At 42.3% G+C, this 21,838-nt stretch overlaps 1 protein-coding gene across 1 annotated transcript in view; it reads left to right on the forward strand.

The window, feature by feature from the left end:
- The window catches only part of CKMT2 (creatine kinase, mitochondrial 2), a 31,625-nt gene extending 10,146 nt beyond the window's left edge, over positions 1–21,479 (forward strand). The window contains exons 2-10 of the mRNA XM_055342249.1: positions 6,173–6,344; positions 7,843–8,041; positions 9,516–9,611; positions 10,101–10,322; positions 12,068–12,153; positions 13,073–13,196; positions 13,825–13,959; positions 15,086–15,211; positions 21,221–21,479. Coding sequence (XP_055198224.1) covers positions 6,193–6,344; positions 7,843–8,041; positions 9,516–9,611; positions 10,101–10,322; positions 12,068–12,153; positions 13,073–13,196; positions 13,825–13,959; positions 15,086–15,211; positions 21,221–21,340 — 1,260 coding nt within the window. The 5' untranslated portion in view covers positions 6,173–6,192 and the 3' untranslated portion in view covers positions 21,341–21,479. The remainder of the gene's footprint in view (positions 1–6,172; positions 6,345–7,842; positions 8,042–9,515; positions 9,612–10,100; positions 10,323–12,067; positions 12,154–13,072; positions 13,197–13,824; positions 13,960–15,085; positions 15,212–21,220) is intronic.
- Positions 21,480–21,838: the final 359 nt, after the last annotated feature.

Genomic DNA, 21,838 nt, shown 5'->3' on the forward strand with positions numbered 1-21,838 from the left:
ATTGTGGCCTTGTCCTATGGTCATTGGGTCTTGTCTCTTCAAAGTGTGGGATCAGTTTTGAGGGATGTCCACCTTGCCTGGAGCCCTGCCGAGCCCCTGACACAGTACTCCCCCATGTGTGCAAAGGGGAGGAAACAAAATTATTGCTCCCTACTGAAGAAAGGGGAAAGAGCCCCTCCCTTTTTCTTAGAGCATTTCCTTTAAAAACTTGTAACTTGTAAATTCTTTCTCTGTCCCTTTGAGATGTATATAAGTCTAAGACTAAGTGAGCCTCCAGACAGTTTTACAACCCAGAGATGTTTTTCTTGAGGTCCTGGGAGCCATCTCTTTGAAATGTATACTCAAGGAAGAGAAGCTCCCAGTCTCAGGAGGATGCTAGTTCAAATTAGGTGCCAAGTTCCGAGTTGTAAAGCTACCTGCTGGCACAGAGACAGAAGAAGCTTAATTTTCCTTTGGCTAAAGGCAATTAGCTAACATCAATGGCCACCCCAATTTCAGGTGAATTTGAAATAAGCTCTGTGTGACAAATAGTGGTCATGTCTTCTTGAATTACCTCGAGAACATGTATGTAATGGGTTCTATCAGCATGGTTCTCTAAAAGGGTGAGATTTTGTTCTGTTCTTGTAGTTTCTTTAGTGGACTGCCTGTGATGTGCATCACAGCCTGGCTTAATGGGTAGTAATGAAAATCTTTCCTATACTTTGTGGAGAGGCAGTTTTAGATGACAGATTTTAGTTGGATTTCCCCAATACCCAGCACTGGCTCCTCATCCGCCTCTTCCTTCCCCACCTACCTACTCATTCAGAGGATTCTTGATGGAAGGACACACACACATGAGGCTTCATGCTCTGCTGGGAGGCTTCGTCTGTGGGAAACCTTCTACTGGATCTCCCTGGGAAACAGCTGAAGTCAGGCTGAGTGAGCCCCCACTATGCTGATCTGTTATGGTTGAAAGATCAGGTCAGGGGCTGCTTTGTTCTTGGGCAGCTTGGAGAGACTAGGAACCTGAGCAGGGAGGTGCTGACATCCAGCCTAATAGCCTGGCTTGGTTGCTTTTATGCTAGGATTTCAAAATCAGGAGCTGAAAGGGATGTTTAATGTAATGTAAGTAGATTTTTTCCCCTAAGTTTTGACCTAGGAAGCTAGCTTACCAAACTGAGTCTAAATTGGCTTAGATACCAGGCCTGAGGCTTTATAGCAAATTAAAAGTTAGAAGTTCTTTTTTTTTTTTTTTTTTTTTTTAAATTTTTTTTTATTTATTTACGATAGTCATACAGAGAGAGAGAGAGGCAGAGACACAGGCAGAGGGAGAAGCAGGCTCCATGCACCGGGAGCCTGACGTGGGATTCAATCCCGGGTCTCCAGGATCGCGCCCTGGGCCAAAGGCAGGCGCCAAACCGCTGCGCCACCCAGGGATCCCAAAAGTTAGAAGTTCTTGGGAGCAAAAAGAGCCAGGCTAGAGGGGTTACAGGTGCCTTGGGGGAAGAGCCCAAGGAAAGGGTCCATTCCCTTAGACCTACAGGCATTGTCTGAAAGGAGATAAGCAGGAGGATGGTGGGAGTTCCTCCTTCTGGAAATCAGCCAAAGCATGGCTCAAAAATAAGTCAGAGAAAAAATGTTTATTGATCAGCTACTATGTGCAAGGATCTGTGGTAGATAGCTAGATTCCTGTCCTTGAAGCCATCAGATGGGAAGACAATGCAAACACAGTGGGCAGTTCCTTAACATGACAGGAGATATAAGACAGTTGAGTTCACCAACAGGTGTCAAAAACCTGTGCACTATACCTGCAAATGAATGAGCAGCCCATGAGTGCTTTAGAAACTCAGAGAGAAAGCAGTCAGCGAGGGCTAGGGGGGCACAGAGAAGCTTTGTGCGACTGAGGCACCAGGCTATAGTGCAGTCACGGGGAAGATGGACAGTAAAGTCCAAACTGGAGGGGCAAGTGAGAAGCAATACTTAACCAAACAGTAATAATGTTATCAAAACAAAATAGTATGGTTTACTGCATTAGCACAAAAGTGCAGTAAGTAAACTGATTTTATTTTTAAAAATTTGTATTTAAATTCAATTTAGTTAACCTATAGTGTATTATTAGTCTAGTTAGAATTTAGTGACTCATCAGTCTTATATCCTACCCAGTGCTCATTACAACACGTGCCCTTCTTAATGCTCATCACCCAGTTACCCCAACCCCCCACCCACCTCCCTTCCAGCAAGTCTGTTTCCTATTGTTGAGTCTCTCATGGTTTGTCTTCCTGTTTTGATATTTTAAAATACATTTCTTTTCTATATTATATATTTTATGTATCTATGTATCTATATTAGAATATATGTTAGGTATATGGTATGTATATATGAATATATGTAATAATATTTATTAATATATAATAATATATATATGTGTGTATATAAGATCGGCACCGAGCTCTAGAGCTCTCAACCTGAAAGTCAGGCTGCTGCCCTGTGTCTAGAGCATTCTGGGCTCCATGACAGTCCCTGAATGTGTGTGGAATTTGCTGTGTGAGCTTTTCACAACTTTCCTTAATGAGTTCATTTAGTTGACATTTGCCTCTTTCCCCCAAATAAGTCAGGATTACTCTCCCAGGGAACAGTGACCACCGGGTATCATAAGGCGAGGGAAGCTGGCTTCGAAACTTCTCTGTTGCCTGTGCTCCTATGCCCGTCCTCTCAGTTCTCTGGCCTCACATCCGCCACTGGGCCCACTCAGATGACACCAGCATTCTCACGTGGACCCTGCCAAGCCTCAGAGTGGCTTCCTACCCCAGCAAGAAGCGTAGAATTCACTTACTAAAGAATGCTACCGAGTGCCTACCAAGTGCCAGGTGCTGTGCCAGGCAATGGTGATACAACAGTGAGCGAAAGAAACCAAGTTTGGGGGCTTTGGGGACTTTATAATTTATTTGGGTGAAATGGTCAGCAAACAAAGCAGATAAAATAATTAGAGGTGGGGATGAGTGCCAGGAAGGAAATAAACAGGCTATTATGCTTAATTTCAAGCAAGCAGTCCAGCAAAATGAACAGCAAAAGCCAAAGCCTTACAGTGGAGCCCTCTCCCCCTCGTGAGGGTGTCTGGGTGCTGAGGCCTTTGTCCCTGGAGAAGCACCACAGCTGCTCTGGCCCCTCATCTCCTCTCTCCAGCCATCTCCTCACAGAACAGTTCAGTATGTTATGCTAATGCTTGGGGCCTGGAGAGAATAAAAAAGAAAAACTAAAAAGCTTTGCAAGGAAGCCTCAGATTTCTTTATGCTTCAAACATTGGCCCTGCTGGTTTCACAAGATAGACTGACTTATAGAACCACCATGTGTGAAAACTGGGCAAAGCCAAATACTGAAACCTTTGGTAGATGTGGATTATCTCTTATATGCCTTTGCCCAGCTTGGCGTTTTTATGCCACACGTTACCTACCATTTTACAATCTATGTAAATAGCAAATCCAGCCTCTTGTAAGCAGGGGCTTTAGGGGCAGATGGTTATGGAAAATTTGGGGCCTCCTGGGTAATAGATTCTGTAAGACAAAGCAATGTTGTCCTGTGCAGCTTTTCAACGACTAACTTTTAACACACAATAGAGATTTTATTTAGTCACGAGATAAAACAGTATTATTGCAAGCCTGGCTCTAGGTCTTTAGGGAACAGCTGCTCCCAGGGTCCCTAGGCTGTTTGATGAGAACTTTAGCTCAATCTTACTCTCAAATTTATCGATTGGGATCTCAACGGTGAAATTCAGTGTTTCTATGTGTCTTGGAAAGAGAAGAACATAGTCAAGGAAACAGGAATTCTTCACTTCACCAAAGCTTTGAGTCCATGTCAATTCTCCAAAAGGAATTAAAGCAAGAACATTAAAGAATTTCAGCTCCAGGATTGCTTAGCTTGTGACAACCAAAGCTTCCACAGGGTTATTGGCAGGAATCCTGTATCATGGTTCAGAGTACAATGTTGGAACTCTTGGATGTAAATTAATATTGTTATTTCCAAAAATAAAACATAGATACATTTCAAACCTGAAGATTTTGAGTCCCACACCCACCTACACATCACTCTTACAGGGAAGAAGACCTTTGAAGACCACCAGTTGTCAGTGGCTTGCACACAGACACCATTCCCTCCTCTTCCTCCTGACTCTGCTTAAGTCTTGTCTTCTCAAACAGAGTCGGACGTGAACACATATCAGCATTCAAGCAAATTAAGAAAAATAAAGATCAAGACGTTTGAGTCAGAACAAAGGGACTTTGTACTCTGGACAGTCCTAGCTTATTGTTTAGCCCTTATGTTCCCTGGAAAGAATTTAGACAAAACTTCTTACTTTGATGAATTCTATGATAAGCCTCAGAAATGACAGCATTACTTTGCTGTTCAGGAAGGAGACCAGAGGGTGTGGATGCAGCTAAAGCAGGGCTGAAAGACATACATTAGCGTTGCCTGTCATGCACAAGGGCCAGGCAGTATTGGTGCAGTTCTCTGAGGAGGGAGACCAACAACAGCCTGAAGTCGTGTGGTGTGAGATTAATGTTGGGCCAGGCCAAGTCCCTAGGACAGCTTTAAGGAATGGCCTATTTATCTTGCCTGTGGGTTACTAAAGTAATTTCTGTTGTCTTTAAGACTGAGGGAATTGTTTTTAGACATTAGCACAGAAGAAAGGCTGATAATCTGATTTCCTGGACTAACGTAGAAAAATAATGTCCTAAATTCTTTCAGGGATTCTGGTGCTTTTGGTTGGGACATCCAAGTTTCTCCCTAGTATTGCTCAAAAAAAAAAAAAAAAAAAAGTTAAAATAGAGACTTCTGGGTGGAGATTCTGGAAGCATAAAGTTCACAGAAGGATCTCAGGTCTCAAAATATAATCATGGGAGAAAGTGGACCTCAAAAGGCTGCTCTTAAAATTGTGTGAAAGGCCATGCCAAACTCACCTTATTAACAGGCTGTCTTCCACTGGGTGGGCCAGGTTTTCAGCCACAGACACGTACCTCAGTGGGCTCTTTCCTGGAACTAAGCTTGGAGGATCTTGAAACAGTCCTTGGAACCTTCTAAATATTAGGGAAAAAAATTCCCCACCCCCTGTATTTGGGCATCACAGATATGAATGAACATAACGAGAGAGTACTTAGAGCAACCTGTTCTATTGTTCTGCCCTCAACAGCCCACATTAAATAGTTCCCTGCTGGGTGATGCTGCATTAACTGGTCCTTCTGATCTCTAAGCAATAGCAGACACAGCAGGGTATCTATCTGGGCCTGTGCTTACACTGATTTCCATTCTTTGTTGATGTTATAGAAGTATTTGTTTAGATGTACACGTTTTCTACATTTTAGCTGCATCTCAGGCTGTCCTTCTACCGTCTATTTCTTCCTAAAGTATATATTTTTGTGGCTCTTTTGTTAACTAGCTACTCTTTATTTTCATTCTCATTTTTAAAACATAGTTTGTTGACTCCCAGTTCCTCCTCGAGTGCTTGCTGATCTTTGAGAGCTTGTTGCTTGATCTTCATCTGTAGTAAACCAGAGCCAACACTGAGTATACTTTGCATAGAGGCTTTGATTATGCTGCTGCTGGGAGCCAGGGATTGGTGGTCAGCAGACCTTGGACCACTTTAGCCCCTCTCCAGGGTCCTGGCTGACTAGGGGAGTCACAGATGGAGCTCTCCACCTCACTACTGGTATCCTGACCTTAGGGCTCAGATGGATATCCATCCTCAAGATCACCCAAACCTCCTTGCTTGTTACCCTGAGCTCTGACCATCAGTTCATTTGGGGCAAATGGAGTAGAGGGTCATACTCAGACTTCCTCTACTTCTTCCAAGCCCAGGGACCTGTCCTTTTGAGGCTCTCCTCATTGTGCAGTGGCAGGACCCAAAGGATCACCTGATCTGTCAAACAGCCAGAAGCAGAAATCCTCTGTTCTTATTTTTCCTGTATTCTTACCCAGGGAAAATGGCAATGGACTTCAGGCAGCTTGACATTCACAATGTCTAGAACTACCCGGATTTCCCCAAGCGTGTGAAGGGGCCTGGGGGAGAAAGGAAGACAGAGAAAACCAAACCGGACTGAAAGAGAGGCTGTGGCTCCTGCCATTCTCTCTCCTGCCTGGTGGTCTCTATGCTGTGATTCAGGTCCACCCATGAGGCTGTCTAATCTGGCATCTCTGCTTTCAGACACTGATCCGAGAGGAAAGATGGCCAGTGCCTTCTCGAAGTTGCTCACTGGCCGCAGTGCTTCTCTGTTACTTGCCACCGTGGGCACCAGTGCCCTCACCACTGGGTACCTGCTGAACCAGCAGAATGTGTGCGCTGAGGCCCGGGAGCAGCATAGGCTGTTCCCGCCAAGGTAAGTCCTTTGGCTTTAGAAGAACTCCACGTGTCGGCCAGAAATATGCTTCCCCTGCTGAAACTGTCAGCAAGGGGCCTTGTGTTTTTGAGAATGACTAGGTCAAATTGACCATTCTTTAAATATAGATTTTTATTTATTTGAGAGAGTGAGCAAGCACACAGAGGGAGAGTGAGAAGGAGAGGGAAAAGCAGACTCCCTGCTGAGCAGGGAACCCACTCTGGGACTCGATCCCAGGACCCAGGATCATGACCTGAGCTGAAGGCAGATGTTTAACCAACTGGGCCACCCTGGCACCCCCTGACCATCATTTTTGACACTCAGTAAGCACAGTAATGGTGGTGAATTCAAGGAAGTGCAGTGTCTGCATTCCTGCCTGGAGCTTGTGGTCTAGTTGAATAATAATAATAGTAATAATGGACATTTGTTGGGCATTTTTAGGTGTGTTAAGCACTATATGTGGCGTATCTAATTACCTTAGCATCCCTTTGTGATAAAACAAAGGCTTAGAAAAATTACCAAGTTTACATGCCTTGTGCAGCCAAGTGCAAACCCTGATTCCAGACCCATGCTTCACTCACTGCTGTCTCACTTTCTGGAGAATGATGTTAGGGTGTTGATTAAAGTATCGGCTTAAAGGCCATTGCAGATGGAAAGTGGGGAAGTGCCATGAAGATGGACACGACTTCTCAGCCCTTGGCCCCTCACCACGGATGATCCAGCACATGCTCAGTCGAGTTGGCCTGCGATGCTGAGTTGAAGAGATTCTGTAGAGGCAGGTGTAGAGGAGAGATGAGAAAGACTTGATGTTTTTCTCAGAGATCTTCTTTGGCTCTTGTGGGAATTACCAGCACGTACCATGTACCTCAGGAATTCCTGAGGGGAGATTCCCTGTGTTTGAACCTGTGGTAGTCCTGAATCCCCTACTCTTCAGCTAGTACCCCTCCCACTGTCAGCACCTCATTGGTTTCTGTGTACTGTTCCAACAGATACTTACTGAATGAATCCCTGTTGCAGTAGCCAGCCACTGTTCTCAGTCTCTCAGCAGAGAAACTCTGCTCTGATGGATCTTACACCATAGACAGAGGACCGATAAATAACTGAATTTCTGTGCAGCTCCACTGGCAGGTTTCTAGTCTCTCCACTACAGACCTAAGGCACCGAAATGTGGCTGTTACATTTTTACCATAACTGCTAGGTTAAAAAAAAAAAAAAAAGGCTGCATGGGATTGCCATTTATTTTCTAATTTTCACGGTCTCTTCTTTATATGAACATAAGCCATAGTCTCTTGGCTCCAACAGCCAGCATCATGGAATCCTTAAGCAGGGCCAGGTTCCTTTCTCTGGCTGTTCAGGGGACTGGTTTTTTTTTAGTCATGACTCCCAGCCACACGTCCCCATGCCTGCTGGCCAGAGGCCATCCTTCTGGTGGAGGGATGGCCAGAAACAAAGCCCTTTCATAGGCTGCTCCCTGAAAGCCTCTCTCCTCCTTGTGCAGTGCAGACTACCCTGATCTGCGAAAGCACAACAACTGCATGGCTGAGTGCCTCACCCCAGCCATCTACGCCAAGCTCCGCAACAAGGTGACACCCAATGGCTACACCCTGGACCAGTGTATCCAGACTGGAGTGGACAACCCTGGCCACCCTTTCATAAAGACCGTGGGCATGGTGGCTGGTGATGAGGAGTCCTATGAGGTAAAACTTGGGTGCTGATTCCGGAGTGGGAGGGATGCTCTGGGTCCCAGAGTCCGTCTCTTCTCTATGGGGCCAGCGTTCATAAAGGGAAGCCAGCTTCAGCAGAACATGTGGAATGCTTTCTGGAACAAGGAGGTTTATAGCTTCCCAGGGACAAGGCTTCCTTTGCTGCTGCTCCAGTATCCCACCTCAGGGAGGAACAGTTGTCGGACAGAGTTGAGACTGTCAATGGGATGAATTGATACAGCCAAAAAATAAACTCTCATGATTTATTGGTGATAGGTATTCACCAATAAGGCATTAAGAGATGGTGTGTTTGTGGCTAGCCTTTATGGAGGAAGGATGGTCTGTGGTTTGGGAATAACTGATTCCATGGACACCGAGTTTATCAAGGCTTTCCAAGAAATGCCATGATCTCTGTGTCCTCATCCTTGGAGCAGAAGCATAGGATGGTCTGCCACTAGCCCAGCTCAGGCACCGTGCAGCAACAGAGCAACGTGTACATCACAGCAAGTTGCAGGGAGCTTCCTTAGCACCCTTCTGAAGGCAGCTCCCTGGGAAAACAGCCATCGAGGGCAGGGAGGGGTTGCCTTGAATAAACAAGACTGGTAGTTCATTCACAGACAGCAGTGCACGCTCTGGGCGCCCAGAGTCTCGGACTAGAAGTGGCTAGTGGCTAGTGGACCTAACGTGCTCCCCTACCTGGCCACCCACTTCCCACAGCTCCCAAAGGTGGCAGGTACTCTGTCATGACTCCTCTTAACGTTACTTTACCTAAAGGATACACCTGAAGTTTTTGGTTTAAAAAAAAAAAAAAAGATTTTGAACAAAGAGTTTGGGCTGGGGAAGGGCCTCACGGGGTGAGAAGTCCTGGCTTTGCCCTGACTGCTGCCGTGCACTTTTCTTGTAGTACAGCTGGTTTTCAATGAATTTATGTTCAAACTCTAGAACCTGATCACCTCTTTTTTTTTAAGATTTTATTTATTTATTCATGAGAGAGAGAGAGAGAGAGAGAGAGAGAGAGAGAGAGATTGGCAAAGGGAGAAGCAGGCTCCATGCAGGGAGCCCAACACAGGACTCAATTCCTGGTCTCCAGGATTGCGCCCTGGGCTGAAGGGGGCGCTAAACCGCTGAGCCACCCAGGGATCCCCTGATCACCTCTTTTGGCCACAAAACTGCTCTGGCAGCTTCTTTTACCTCACAAAGATCTTTTAAGGAAAACCCTCAAATCTTTAAACACAGGATCTTCTTGCTCAGTCTCATGGCAGTGAGCTTGGCAGAGGCACTAGGGAAGTGGCCTGTTCCTATTATTTGTTAGCCATCGATGTACTCACATTTCCTGCGTGGCAGCGCTGAGAATTACAGCCGAGGGCATCGGCTCTGGCCCTCAAGGTAAAAGGGGGCAAATGAAAGGAATTAACTTTTAATAGAGGAACCAATTAAAGAGGAAGCGGGTACCTCTCCCTTTCTACAGGTGTTTGCTGACCTTTTTGATCCTGTTATCAAACTAAGGCACAATGGCTATGACCCCAGGGTGATGAAACACCCCACGGATCTGGATGCATCCAAGGTAGGTTGCAGCCCCCTCTACTTTGCCCTGAAGCTTGCACTTCAGAGCCTGGAGTGAGGAGCACCTGAGAGGAGGGCTACTCACCCTGGGTCAGATGCCCTCGGCAAGCTCTGTGATGGCCCCGGCATAGCCTACTCCCCAGAGGAGTAAGGAGGTCAGAAAGGTCCTGAAATCTTTGTTTTCTTTAATAAATACCAGTAGGGTGGTGCTGGTCACTGGGAATTGCAAGCCTTTCCTAAAGCAGTTTCTTTTTTAAAATCCCACACCTAGTGGGTTAAGGATTCCGGATGACACTGCACAAAGTAGCTCTGCCCCTTATCTATAGGACTCCTGCCCCCATCATTCCAAAATGTGTCCAGCGTGTTGTGCACAGTGCCTGAGGGCCCCCAGCAGGGGATACTGCAGGTCAGGGGGTTGGAGCCCACTGTGGTTGTGACACGGCTATAGTCCATGGCGGGCTTGTGGTAACCCCATGCTCTGCTTTGGCAGATCACCCAGGGCCAGTTTGATGAGCGCTATGTGCTGTCATCTCGGGTGCGCACAGGCCGTAGCATCCGCGGGCTGAGCCTGCCACCTGCCTGCACCCGGGCTGAGCGAAGGGAGGTGGAGAACGTGGCCATCACAGCCCTGGAGGGCCTCAAAGGGGACCTGGCAGGCCGCTACTACAAGCTGTCCGAGATGACTGAGCAGGACCAACAACGGCTCATAGATGTGAGTGGCCCTTGAACCATCGGGCCTTGCCTGGGGTGGGACTGTGACCAGAGCTCTAATGGGCCCAGTGAGGCCTCATGGGGAGCTTGCTGGGACTGTATCCTATTCAGTAGTAGGAAGGAAAATTAAGCCTTAAAACTTGACGTCAAGCCACTGAAGAGTCTGGTTAAAATCTGCAGAGGAAACTCCGTTCTGGAGTTGGGGGTCTGGGGGATTCATTGGTGGAGGTTAAAGGGAGGATCCCCTTGCTTGTTGAGGATCCATTGCCACACCCAAGGAAGGCCCTGCAAGCCAGGAAAATCTGGAAAGGAAATTGTCGAGGTGGAAGGCCTACCCTGATTCCCACTGGAGCCAGCTCTGGGATTTCTGTTGCCGCCACGAGCCCTCTACAGCTTCATTCTAATGCTAGGGGACACAAAACCGAAGTCCTTTATTTTCCCAGTAGTACAGCTAAAAAGGGATAACAGTTTCTGCTTTGCTTTGGAGTTAAAAGTTATTTTGAAACAAAGTATCTGTCATTTCAGAAGATGCAATGCCACAAAATATGCCCCACTGCCATACCAGACAAGTAAGCTAGCTTTGTGGTCTGTACGGGCCAGTCTCCTGGTGTCTGCGGCCATCAGGCCAACCTTCTGCCTGTTCTGTTGCAGAACAAGCTGCACTCTGCCTCAGGTAGCCACTTGTGGTTTCCAGTGTAAGGCCACAGAGCCTGTCCTGGCTACTGTCCCCCACCCCTTCCACTCAGATTGTAGGACTTGTCTCTGCATATCCTCTTCTTACCTCAGTGTAATCAGATTTGAATATATTGTATCCATATTCATGTTCTAACTGTATACATACAGTAAGAAAACGGTCTGTCTCTTTTCACGGATATTTTTTTTTAAAGATTTTTATTTATTTATTCATGAGGGAGGGAGACACAGGCAGAAGGACAAGCAGGCTCCCTGCAGAGAGCCTGATGTGGGATTCAATCCTGGATCCTGGGATCACGCTCTGAGCTGAAGGTAGATGCTCCACTGCTGAGCCACCGAGGTGCCCCTCTTTTCACTGATTTTGATATGAAGAGTAGTATACTGTAGTCAAAGGCACAAGCTTGGGAGTCACACATGTCTAGGTTTGAATCTAGGCTCTGTTACTTCCTAGCTATGTGATATAGGGTAGGTTTTCTCACTCTGAATGGGTTTTCCTGGCTCATAAAATGATTATACTTACCTCCTAGTGTTGTGAGGATTCAGGTAAATAAAAACACACAGCATGGAGCCTAGCACATATTGGGCATTAAATTAATGGTAGCTATTTTTTTATTTATAAACCATTATTTTACATATCTAATACTTTCTAGGGAAAGGGATGCTAATAATAAAAGAACAAATAATGTCAGCGACATAGAGAACAGTGGCTGTATAAGACTTCAGGGTAGCGTCCCTCCCTCACTGGTCACTTGGTCACTGTGTGGTGTTGGTGCCAGTAGGTGAAGGTAATCCATAGTGATTACTGCCGTGAGGTTTTCAGCCTCAGCTATACACTAGAATCACCTGAGGAGCTTTCAGAAATCCCAGGCCACACCCCGTAACAATTAGGACAGAAACTCCACGGGCAGGAACGGAGCATTAGTATTTTTTAAAGCCCCCCGCCCCCCACCCCGGTTATTCCACTGGACAGCCATGGCTGAGAGCCACTGCCTGACAGAGTTGCGTCTCATCTTGTCATTTTCTCCTTTCTGCTTTGTCCCTTTTGACCCGCAGGACCACTTTCTATTTGATAAGCCAGTATCCCCTTTACTAACATGTGCTGGGATGGCCCGTGACTGGCCAGACGCCAGGGGAATCTGGTAGGGACATAGCACTGCTCACATTTGCAGTGTGCGCACAGGATCTGGTTCAGATCACTGGCTTGTCCTAACCTGAAGTTGCTGTGATCTGCAGCTGACAGCATGCCCGGCTTGAGCTCACTGAAGAGGATTTTAGAAATTGCGTGTGTGTGTGTGTGTGTGTAATTCCAAAGTGCTGTGATGTTTCTAAGATACGTAAGAATGTTCACTGGCTTGCATGAATTATGCATGAGAAAAAAGACTTTTTAAGAAATTTGAGCTTCATATTACTTGACCTCACAGAGAATGTTTTATGACACTAAAAAAAAAAAAAAACAAAAAAAAAAACAAAAACAAAACAGAAAATGAAAAATATTGAGGATTTAAGCAAAATCCTACAAAGAATGGATATCGAGTATATACATATTTTTATCTTGGCCAAAGTCCTCAGTCCCCTTTGATTCCTGTACTTTGGTAGGTTATTATGACACTACCCAAAGGAGTTGCAGCAAGTGTGCTCATGAGCAGTTACTCAGTGTGCGGATAGGCAGCAGCTATGCAGCAAACATGTGAAATCTTGTGTACCCCATACGTCTTGGGCTGCAGGTAAAAAACTTTAAGCAACACATGATTTTGGTTGAGCCTATTAGGAGAATACTCTTGTTAGTGTCAAAACCAAATGTTATCCATAGTTATTATCATCCTCGTGAAAGGACTGGGTAAGATTATATCCTTTTTGGGCAAAAACATGAAGTTGGTCTTACTCTTAATTCTGTCAAGGTAACATTATTTTGTAGTACTTGTTCAGGCACAAAGAAAGAATCAGGGCTAAGAAACGAGGAAGGCGAAATGAAGCAATCAAGCTACAGAGGTAGAGGGAATTTTCATGTGTTGAAACTAATGTATTTAACGTGCAACACCATATTTCTCTTTTCATCAGGCATAATTATGACAAGACATTTCTCATCTGGATTAATGAGGAAGACCACACGAGGGTAATCTCTATGGAAAAAGGAGGCAATATGAAAAGAGTATTTGAGCGATTCTGTCGTGGACTAAAAGAAGTAAGATGTTATCAAGATTTCTGAATATTCATTAAAATGAAATCACTTTTTCATTCTTGACAGAAGACACTATGGTTATTTCCAAGGGCTAATTTTTTCTCAAGATCATGGCACTCCTTGAGGGTGGGAACCACGAGGGCAGTGCTTCCAAGAATTGGTGACCTTTTTTTTTTTTTTGCTTTTACTAGTAAGTTCCTATGCTTCCCTCCCCAATCCAGGAGGGTAGGAAGTCTGTGGATCGCTAATTATAGTCCAACTTCTCTAACAGTGCTCTTGGCTATTCTAAGCATAGAGACAGTATAGGATATAACTACGTTCATAAGTAACCTGAACACAGCCTTACTTGCTGAGAACACCTATATTCTATTATTCTCAAATGAAAAATAGTAACAGCATCCATTGAATGTTTAGTATGTTCTAGGTACTGCCTTCAGTACTTTACATATTTCACCAAATTTAATTGGACCATTTTCATATTCTGATAGTAGTACCTTTTTCCATTAAGGACATTATAATACAACTTAACCTAAATTTCATTCATGGCAAACATCCAGTACACGTCTCTGCCTGGTGTTTGGATGTACTGAGTAAATGGATATTTAAGAACTCCATTTGTTCACTGTTGTAGGTGGAACGCTTAATCCAAGCTCGAGGCTGGGAATTCATGTGGAATGAGCGACTAGGATACATTCTGACCTGCCCTTCGAACCTTGGCACAGGATTGCGTGCTGGCGTCCACGTTAGGATCCCAAAGCTCAGCAAGGTAATGTTAGGTAGCCAACAGTCCTGTAGGGTTCCACCAGGATAAGCTCGGATGTGAATTCTTTGTGGAGGGAAAAATGGTCACCATTCCTTAACCCTTAGTTTCTGCACCTGTAATAGAAAATAATAAGAAAGAGTTCACTTTGCCTCAAAAGATACTTGTATCAGTTAGGATAAAAGGCTAATAAGGGCTATAAGAGAGAGCTGTGGCTTCAAGAACAAGAAGTTTGAATATACCTCCCTACAAGTCAGGATGGTCGAGCAGGCTGCTCTGCCCTGCTTCTTGGAGTCCCTTCCACCTGTCTCTCCCAGGGTAGGGGTTCTCCTGCCTGAGCCTACATCAAAATTACCTGGAGCTTGTAAACAGATTGCTTGGCCAACCTGCAGAATTTGGATTTTTAACAAATTCCAGGTGACTGTCCCCTCGCCATGGTCACAGTCAGGCCCTAAGTTCCAGCTGGTGGGAAGGGGAGAGAGGATGCAGGTGTGGCCCTGTAAAGATTTAAAGTCTAGGCTTGGAAGTACACATATCCCTTGTGTTTGTTCCATTTGCAAGAGCTCAGTCAGTGGCCACTTTCTCAGCTCCATCTGTGGAAGAGGAGGAAAAACAATTCTGGTAGGCACTCAGGACTTTCTGCTACAGCACAAGCAAACCAAATACTTGCTAACAATTTTAGAAAATGTGCTTCCTACCGAAAACAGAATGAAAATTATTCCAATGGTAAGAAAACTGTTTGATGTGATTTAACTTCATGATTTTAATTTTCTCGGTGAAACTATTATACCGAAGAATAATCTCACCAAGTAACTCACCAAAGCTGGCATCCAAATGCCAAAAATGATACAGAAGTTAATACCAGTTCTACTACCTTCTAGCTGTGTGACCCTGATGAGTGAATTCCTGAGCCTCATCTGTGAAATGAGAATGAGAGCAATACCTACTTCATGGGGTTGTTGTAAAATTTAAAAGTTCTAGCATAGTGTCCTGGTATATAGGAAGTATATGCTTAATATACAGTTAATATTAACTGTTACTATCTCTCATTGTACATTTTACTAAGTGAACACGTCAATGATGGCGAGTCACTTTTGCTTCTTATGACATTCAGTATTATCCCTTGTCCCAGGATCCACGCTTTTCTAAGATCCTGGAAAACCTAAGACTTCAGAAGCGTGGCACAGGTGGCGTAGACACGGCAGCCGTGGCGGATGTGTATGATATTTCCAATATAGATCGAATTGGTCGTTCAGAGGTAACATCTCTTCTCACTTTCCAAACATGAGCTAACAACATTAGCTTAAGAGAACAAGGGAATAGAGAAGTAGCCTAAATAGCCTTGCCTTATTCACAGAAGTCGAGACCTCCTCTTTTCCCTGAGTACTATTAATGTTTCATTCTGTGGTACTAATCATCCATGGGAAATAAGCGCACAATGTAAGCTGAGACCATATAGGTAAATAGAGGAGTTCACAGCGGGACTCTTGTCAGCACCTCGCCCCTGAGAGGTATTCCAGCAGTCTTTCAGCAACAGGAGCTCTATTATGCCAAAGAACAGCAGCATTTTATCACTGTGATGTCGGACAATGTGTGAGCTCTCTGAGAGTAGTAAAATAGTGGACTTTTCTCTTGATTTTGAATTTCCTTTGGTGAAAGCCACATGCTTCATTTTTAGATACTTGAGAGTTTGAAAATTTTATTTTTGGGGGCTAAAGATGACATATAACATCTGCACTAGGGATATAAAAGATTGTGCTCCTGAAATAATGTTTGGGATTCTGTGAGCACATAGGATGAACAGCATTCATAAACTAGAGGTAGTGGAGTGATGCATAAGACAGAGCATACAGAGCACTTAAGGAATATGCTGCTGAATCCTAAGTAAGTGCTGATCCCAGTATAGTCATGCCAATTTATCTGGATATGGTCCCACTGAATGTATTAGGTTCATTATTAATTTAAAAGCCTCTCCTAACATAAAAATCTTCATAACTCAGTGGCTGGTTATTAAATCTTTGCATTATTGATGCTCTTTCTTCTTCTTTGCTAGCTTTCAAATATTTCACTGCCTATTGGTGTATCTCTCCCAGTAAACTGAGAAAAGGGAAGGAGGAAACACTCAAGGCAAATCAGCTTGTGTGCTTCCACCTCTGGTAAAGTACTTGAGAGAGAAGTAGCTATAAATACAACTTCTGAAATTTATTGAATAATATGTGGTGTAGTGAATAAAGAAGATCTGGAGCCTACGCCTGTCTGCTTCTAATAGTAACTAGATTTTTATTGGAAAGACGATCATCACTTAAATTTTTTTAAGCCCTAAAAGTTAGGTTACCATTATAAAAGCTAGAAATATGCCAAAAAGTATTAAAAATAATACTTAACCCTAATAAAACCATTGTGAACATTATTCTGTATTGCCTTTCATTTTTAAAATAGGTTTATTATGTAAAGTTTATGTTTTGTATAGTTTTATTCACATGAACAAATTTAGTCATGAGTTCACAGCTCTTTGTTATTCAGGAAGACAGTGATCTTTTTAACGTATTAACCTTTGCTCTGGATGAGGCTGATTTAACACTCCATGTGCTATGCTAACCTCACCACAAATGTAGATACCATCTGTCACCATGAAGTGCTATAGCAATAACATGGATCATATTCTCTTTCATCCCTGTCACTTATTCATTCCACACTGGAAGCCTATATCTCCATCTTTGCATCTGGCAGCCACTAGTTTGTTTTCTGTGTTCTGTATTTATGGTCTGGTTTGTTTTTGTTTCGTTTTGTAGATTACACATATAAGTGAAATCATATGGTATTTGTCTTTTTCTATCTGATTTATTGCACTTATAATGCTCTCTAGGTCCATCTATGTTGTCACAAATGGTAAGACCTCAATCTTCTTATGGCTGAATATAGGTACACATATGTCACATCTTTATCTGTTCATCTATCAATAGACACTTAGGAGTGGACATAATTATTCATATTTGTCTTTGTTTTCCTTGGGTAAATACCAGTAATGAAGTTACTGAATTGTATGGTATCTCTATTTTTAATTTTATGAGGAACCTCCATACTATTTTCCACAGTGGCCACACTAGTTTACACTGCCATCAAAGGCACATGAGGGCCCCTTTTCCACTGAATCCTTACCAACATTTGTCATTTCTTGTCTTTGTGATACTAGCCATTCTGACGGTTCACAGTGCTATCTTGTGGTTTTGGTTTGCATTCCCTTGCTGATAGTGGTGTGGAGCCTCTTCATGTGTCTGGTGGCTATTTGTATGTCTTGTTGAAGAAAATGTCTATTCAGGAGTTTTGCCCATTTTTAAATTAGATGATGTGGTGTTCCATTATTTTGGCATAGTCCCATTGATGTGTTGGCTGCTTTTGTTTTACTTGCCTGAGGAGACCTATCCATAAGTATGTTGTTGAGGCCAATGTCCAATGGTTTACTGCCTAGGTTTTCTTTTAGAAGTTTTATGGCTCCATTTAGCTCTTTAATCCATCTTGAGTTTATGAAAGTGGTCCAGTTTCATTCTTATGCATTTAGCCATCCAGTTTCCTTAGCACCATTTGCTGAAAAGACCATCTTTCCCCCATTGTATACTCTTGCCCCCTTTGCTGTAGATTAACTGACCAGAGGATCATGGGGTCTATTCCGAGCTCTCTGTCCTGTTCCCTGGATCTAAGGTCTCTTTTGGTGCTGGTACCATACTGCTTTGATTGCTATAGTCTTGCAGTACATCTTGAAACCTGGGATTGTGATACCTCCAGCTTTGTTGTTCTCTCTCAAGGGTGTGCCTTGGCTGTTTGAGTTTTTTTTTTTTTTTCGATTTCATGGAAATTTATTTATTCTAGTTTGGCAGAAAACGCTAGTACTTTTGATAGGGATAGTTCTGAATCTGTAGATTGCTTTGAGCAGTATGAACATTCCAGCAATATTCATTCTTCCAGTCCATGAGCATGGTATATTTTCCATTTGTTTGTGTCATCAAATTTCTTTCATCAATGTCTTCTAGTTCTCAGAGGATAGGTCTTTCACCTCCTTGGTCCAATTGATTCCTAGATGTTATTTTCTTTTTGGTATGATGGAAGTGGAATTGTTTGCTTAATATCTCTTTCTGCTACTTCATTTATTGTGTAAAGATACAACAGTTTCTGTATATTAATATTGTAGCCTTCAACTTTACTGAATTCAGTTATTCTACTAGTTTCATGATTGAGTTTTTGGTGTTTCCTATGTATAGTAAAAGGTCATCTGCAAGTAGTGACAGTTTTACTTCTTCCTTACCAATTTGGATGCTTTTATTTTTACCTCTTCTGGTTTCTGGGGCTAGGGCATCCAGTACTATGTTGAATAACAGTGTTGAGAGTAGGCATGCTTGTTGTCTTCTGATCTTAGAGGAAAAGTTGTTTTTCACCACTTAGTATGAGGATGATGTTTTCTGTATGTTTGCCTTTATTATGTTGAGGCCTGTTCTCCCTGAACCCACTTTGATAAGAGTTTGTATCTTGAATGATGTTGCCCTTGTTAGATTGCTTTCTCCACATCTATTGAGATGATTATATGGCTTTTATCCTCATTTTGTTAATGTGTTATAGAACACTGATTTATGGATATTTATCCAATCATGGATCCCTGGAATAAATCTCCCTTGATCATGGTGAGTGATCCTTTTAATGTACTGTTGAATTGGTTTGCTACTGTTTTGTTGAGGATTTTTGCATCTATTTCCATTAGTGATCTTGGCATGTAGTTTTCTTGTGTCTTGGTCTGGTTTTGGTGTCAGGGTAATGTTGGTCTCATAGAAGGTATTTGAAGGTTTTCTTCCTTTCTGTTCTTTGGAATAGTTTGAGCAGAATAAATCTTAACTCTTTTTTTCAATATTTGGTAGAGCTTGCCTACAAAATCCATCATCTGGTTCTGGCCTTTTCTTTGAGATTTGATTACTTGTTCAATTTTGTTACTAGTTATTGGTCTGTTCAGATTTTCTATTTCTTTATGGTTGAGTTCTAGAAGATTATGTTTCTAGGAATTTCTCCATCTCTTCAAGGTTGTCCAATTTGTTGGCATGTAAGTTTTAATAGCAGTCTTTGTAACTTCTGATTTGATTTGGATCCTTTTTAAATGATTCTAGCTAAAGATTTATCAATTTTTAAATGTTTTAAAAGAAGCAGCTCTTGGTATAATTGTTCAATTTTTTTCTCTTCCTTCTGGGACCACTATATAATGCAAATACTTCTTTGGTTGATGTTGTCCAAATGATCCCTTAACCTAGTTTCTTTTTCCTATGTAGCTGGGGTACTACTGCTGTTTTCCATATGGCTTATTCATTCTTCTGTATCCTCTAATCTACTGTTGACTCCCTCTAGTGTATGATTGGTTCTTTTCAAATTTTCTGTTTGGGGTTCTGAGATCATCTACTCTCCTCCTCTCCAGTCCGGTGAGCATCTTTATGACCATTACTTTGAATTCCTTATCAGGTAGATTGGTTATCTCTGATTCACTTAGTTCAGTTATTTTTCTGAGGTTTTATCTAATTCCTTTGTTTGGAGCATATTTCTATGTGTCCTAATTTTGTTGACTACTTTGTCTTTATTTCTATGAATTGGGCAGAACTACTTCTAAAGCTGAAAGAATGGTCTCATGTATGGTTGTCCCATGTGTAGACTGTGTGTACTTGGTGACTGGATGGCTGCAGCTGTGGCTGGCATGGGCTGCGGGTCCCACGGCACCTGGTGCTGGGACTGCCCTGGGGCTCTCCAAGCAGAAGGCATGCCTTCCATTTTTACAATTATCGGAATACCTCTTTTTTTAAAGATAAAAGTCATATATTTGATATAACAGTTTTTTCCAACGTATTCTATCATGAGCTTTTCCTTACAATATTATTCTCCAAAAACATAATGGGGTATATCTTTACTATGCTGTCATTAAAAATTATCTACTTAACATCTAATTTGTTGATCTATACATAATTCTGTACATCTATACATAATTTTGTAACCATCTCTATACATAACTCTAATCACAACTCTATTTAGTTAGGATATATTTTTAGGAAGAGAATTCCTGAGAAATTAAAGATGAGGGGACCTTACTTATGACCAAGTTTCTTACCAAAAGATTTATATCAAGATAGAGTCCCTTTGGTAGTGAATGAGAGAACCATCTCACCATGTCCTCATGAACACCAGGAGAGGTCAAACTGGATAAACAAAAACTTGTGTTTGTTTGATTACTGATGACTAGCTTTCTGACCTAACCTTCTCTCAGGGCCTGTTTCCTTATGCCTGAAAAGAAGTGAGGAGGGTACTAGACTCAATTATTCCTAAGGTATATACAGCATGAAACAATCCCTTTTCATCCTTGCTGTTCATTCTTGAATTATTAATTGCTTACTATCTTAGTTTGCCCTTCTTTAGGAAGAGGATCCCAAGAAAAAAATTCATAGGTAGATGTGCTCTAATTTAATAAAAACCAGTTAGTTGTAAATCAAAGTTCTAACTTATTTTTTAATAGGATTTTTTAAAGGTTTATCCTAATATAATTTACAAAGTTTCCTTTAAGTAGCAAATTTGCCTGGTACAGTGAAAACATGATTTAATCATCAAATATTGGATTTAAAACAATTTTTCAAAAAGCTAGTCACTATGTAAATGACAAGATCTTTAGTTCAGATACTATCTAAGCTATAGTGCACAGATAGCTTAATGGAAGGTCATAAGAGACCCAGGTCAAAGAACAAAACAAAGGTGTCACTGTAATTTTACCTTTTTTTCCCCCTGAAGATTTACTTATTAGAGAGAGGGGGTGTGCAAGCAGGGGGAGGGGCAAAAGGAGAGAGACAAGCAAACTCCCAACCTAGCAGAGAGCCTGATGCAGGATTCGATACCAGGACTCTGGGATCATGACCCAAAGCAAAGTCAGATGCTCAACCACTCTGAGCCACCCAGGCAGTCCTGTAATTTTACTTTTAGATAAATTTAAAGGAGAGACTGATGGGGGGTAGTGTCTGACATGCACACTAATGGTTTTCATAGATTTAAAAGGGTCTCACAAAAAGTAACTCAAAAGACTGGGAGAGCAACCCTCCCCTCTATACTTTAGGGAAATACTAAGAAGAAATTGTTAAGTCCACCTAACATGGTAATTTCTTATTTCTCCTAGTATTGTTCTTATTAATGCCTTGCATATGTCTTTTTTTTGCATATGTCTTCTATGCAAATTAATCATTCATCTTTTTCACTATCAAAGGTTGAGCTTGTTCAGATAGTCATCGATGGAGTCAACTACCTCGTGGATTGTGAAAAGAAGTTGGAGAGAGGTCAAGATATTAAGATCCCACCACCTCTGCCTCAGTTTAGCAGGAAGTGAACTTTTTCTTTTTCAAACTACAAATAATCTGTCTGCTGGTATGACAGACATCAAGAATTTTTACTCTGAGAGTTTTTATAGACTTGGAAAAATGTAAAATTGTATATCCTATCTTTAAAATAAAACTCTCCTTAATATCCTTAGTTTCCCTGATTTTTAAAAATCGTATTAAGAATGCAAATAAATCAAATTACAAGTAGCAGGCAAAAATATGTTAAAGCAAGATAAAACATTTTTAAGACCACTTACACACAAATCTAAAAACCTTCCAGTCATCTAGATATTATAATATTAAGACTAACAAAACTTTATGGGCAACACTGGTATATTAGTCCTTCATTTTCCAATCATATTTCTGGTAACTAGAGCATCTCTCTTGAGGATGTGGAAATAAATACAACTACACAAATGAGGACACACAGAGGCTACTTATTCAGGTATGGATACAGAAAGGGAGAGTCAGCCACCATCACTTAAATGTATCAGAAACTCAAATAC

Source organism: Nyctereutes procyonoides, unplaced genomic scaffold (assembly GCF_905146905.1).
Source record: "Nyctereutes procyonoides isolate TBG_1078 unplaced genomic scaffold, NYPRO_anot_genome, whole genome shotgun sequence".
In the NCBI taxonomy this organism is placed as follows: domain Eukaryota; kingdom Metazoa; phylum Chordata; class Mammalia; order Carnivora; family Canidae; genus Nyctereutes; species Nyctereutes procyonoides.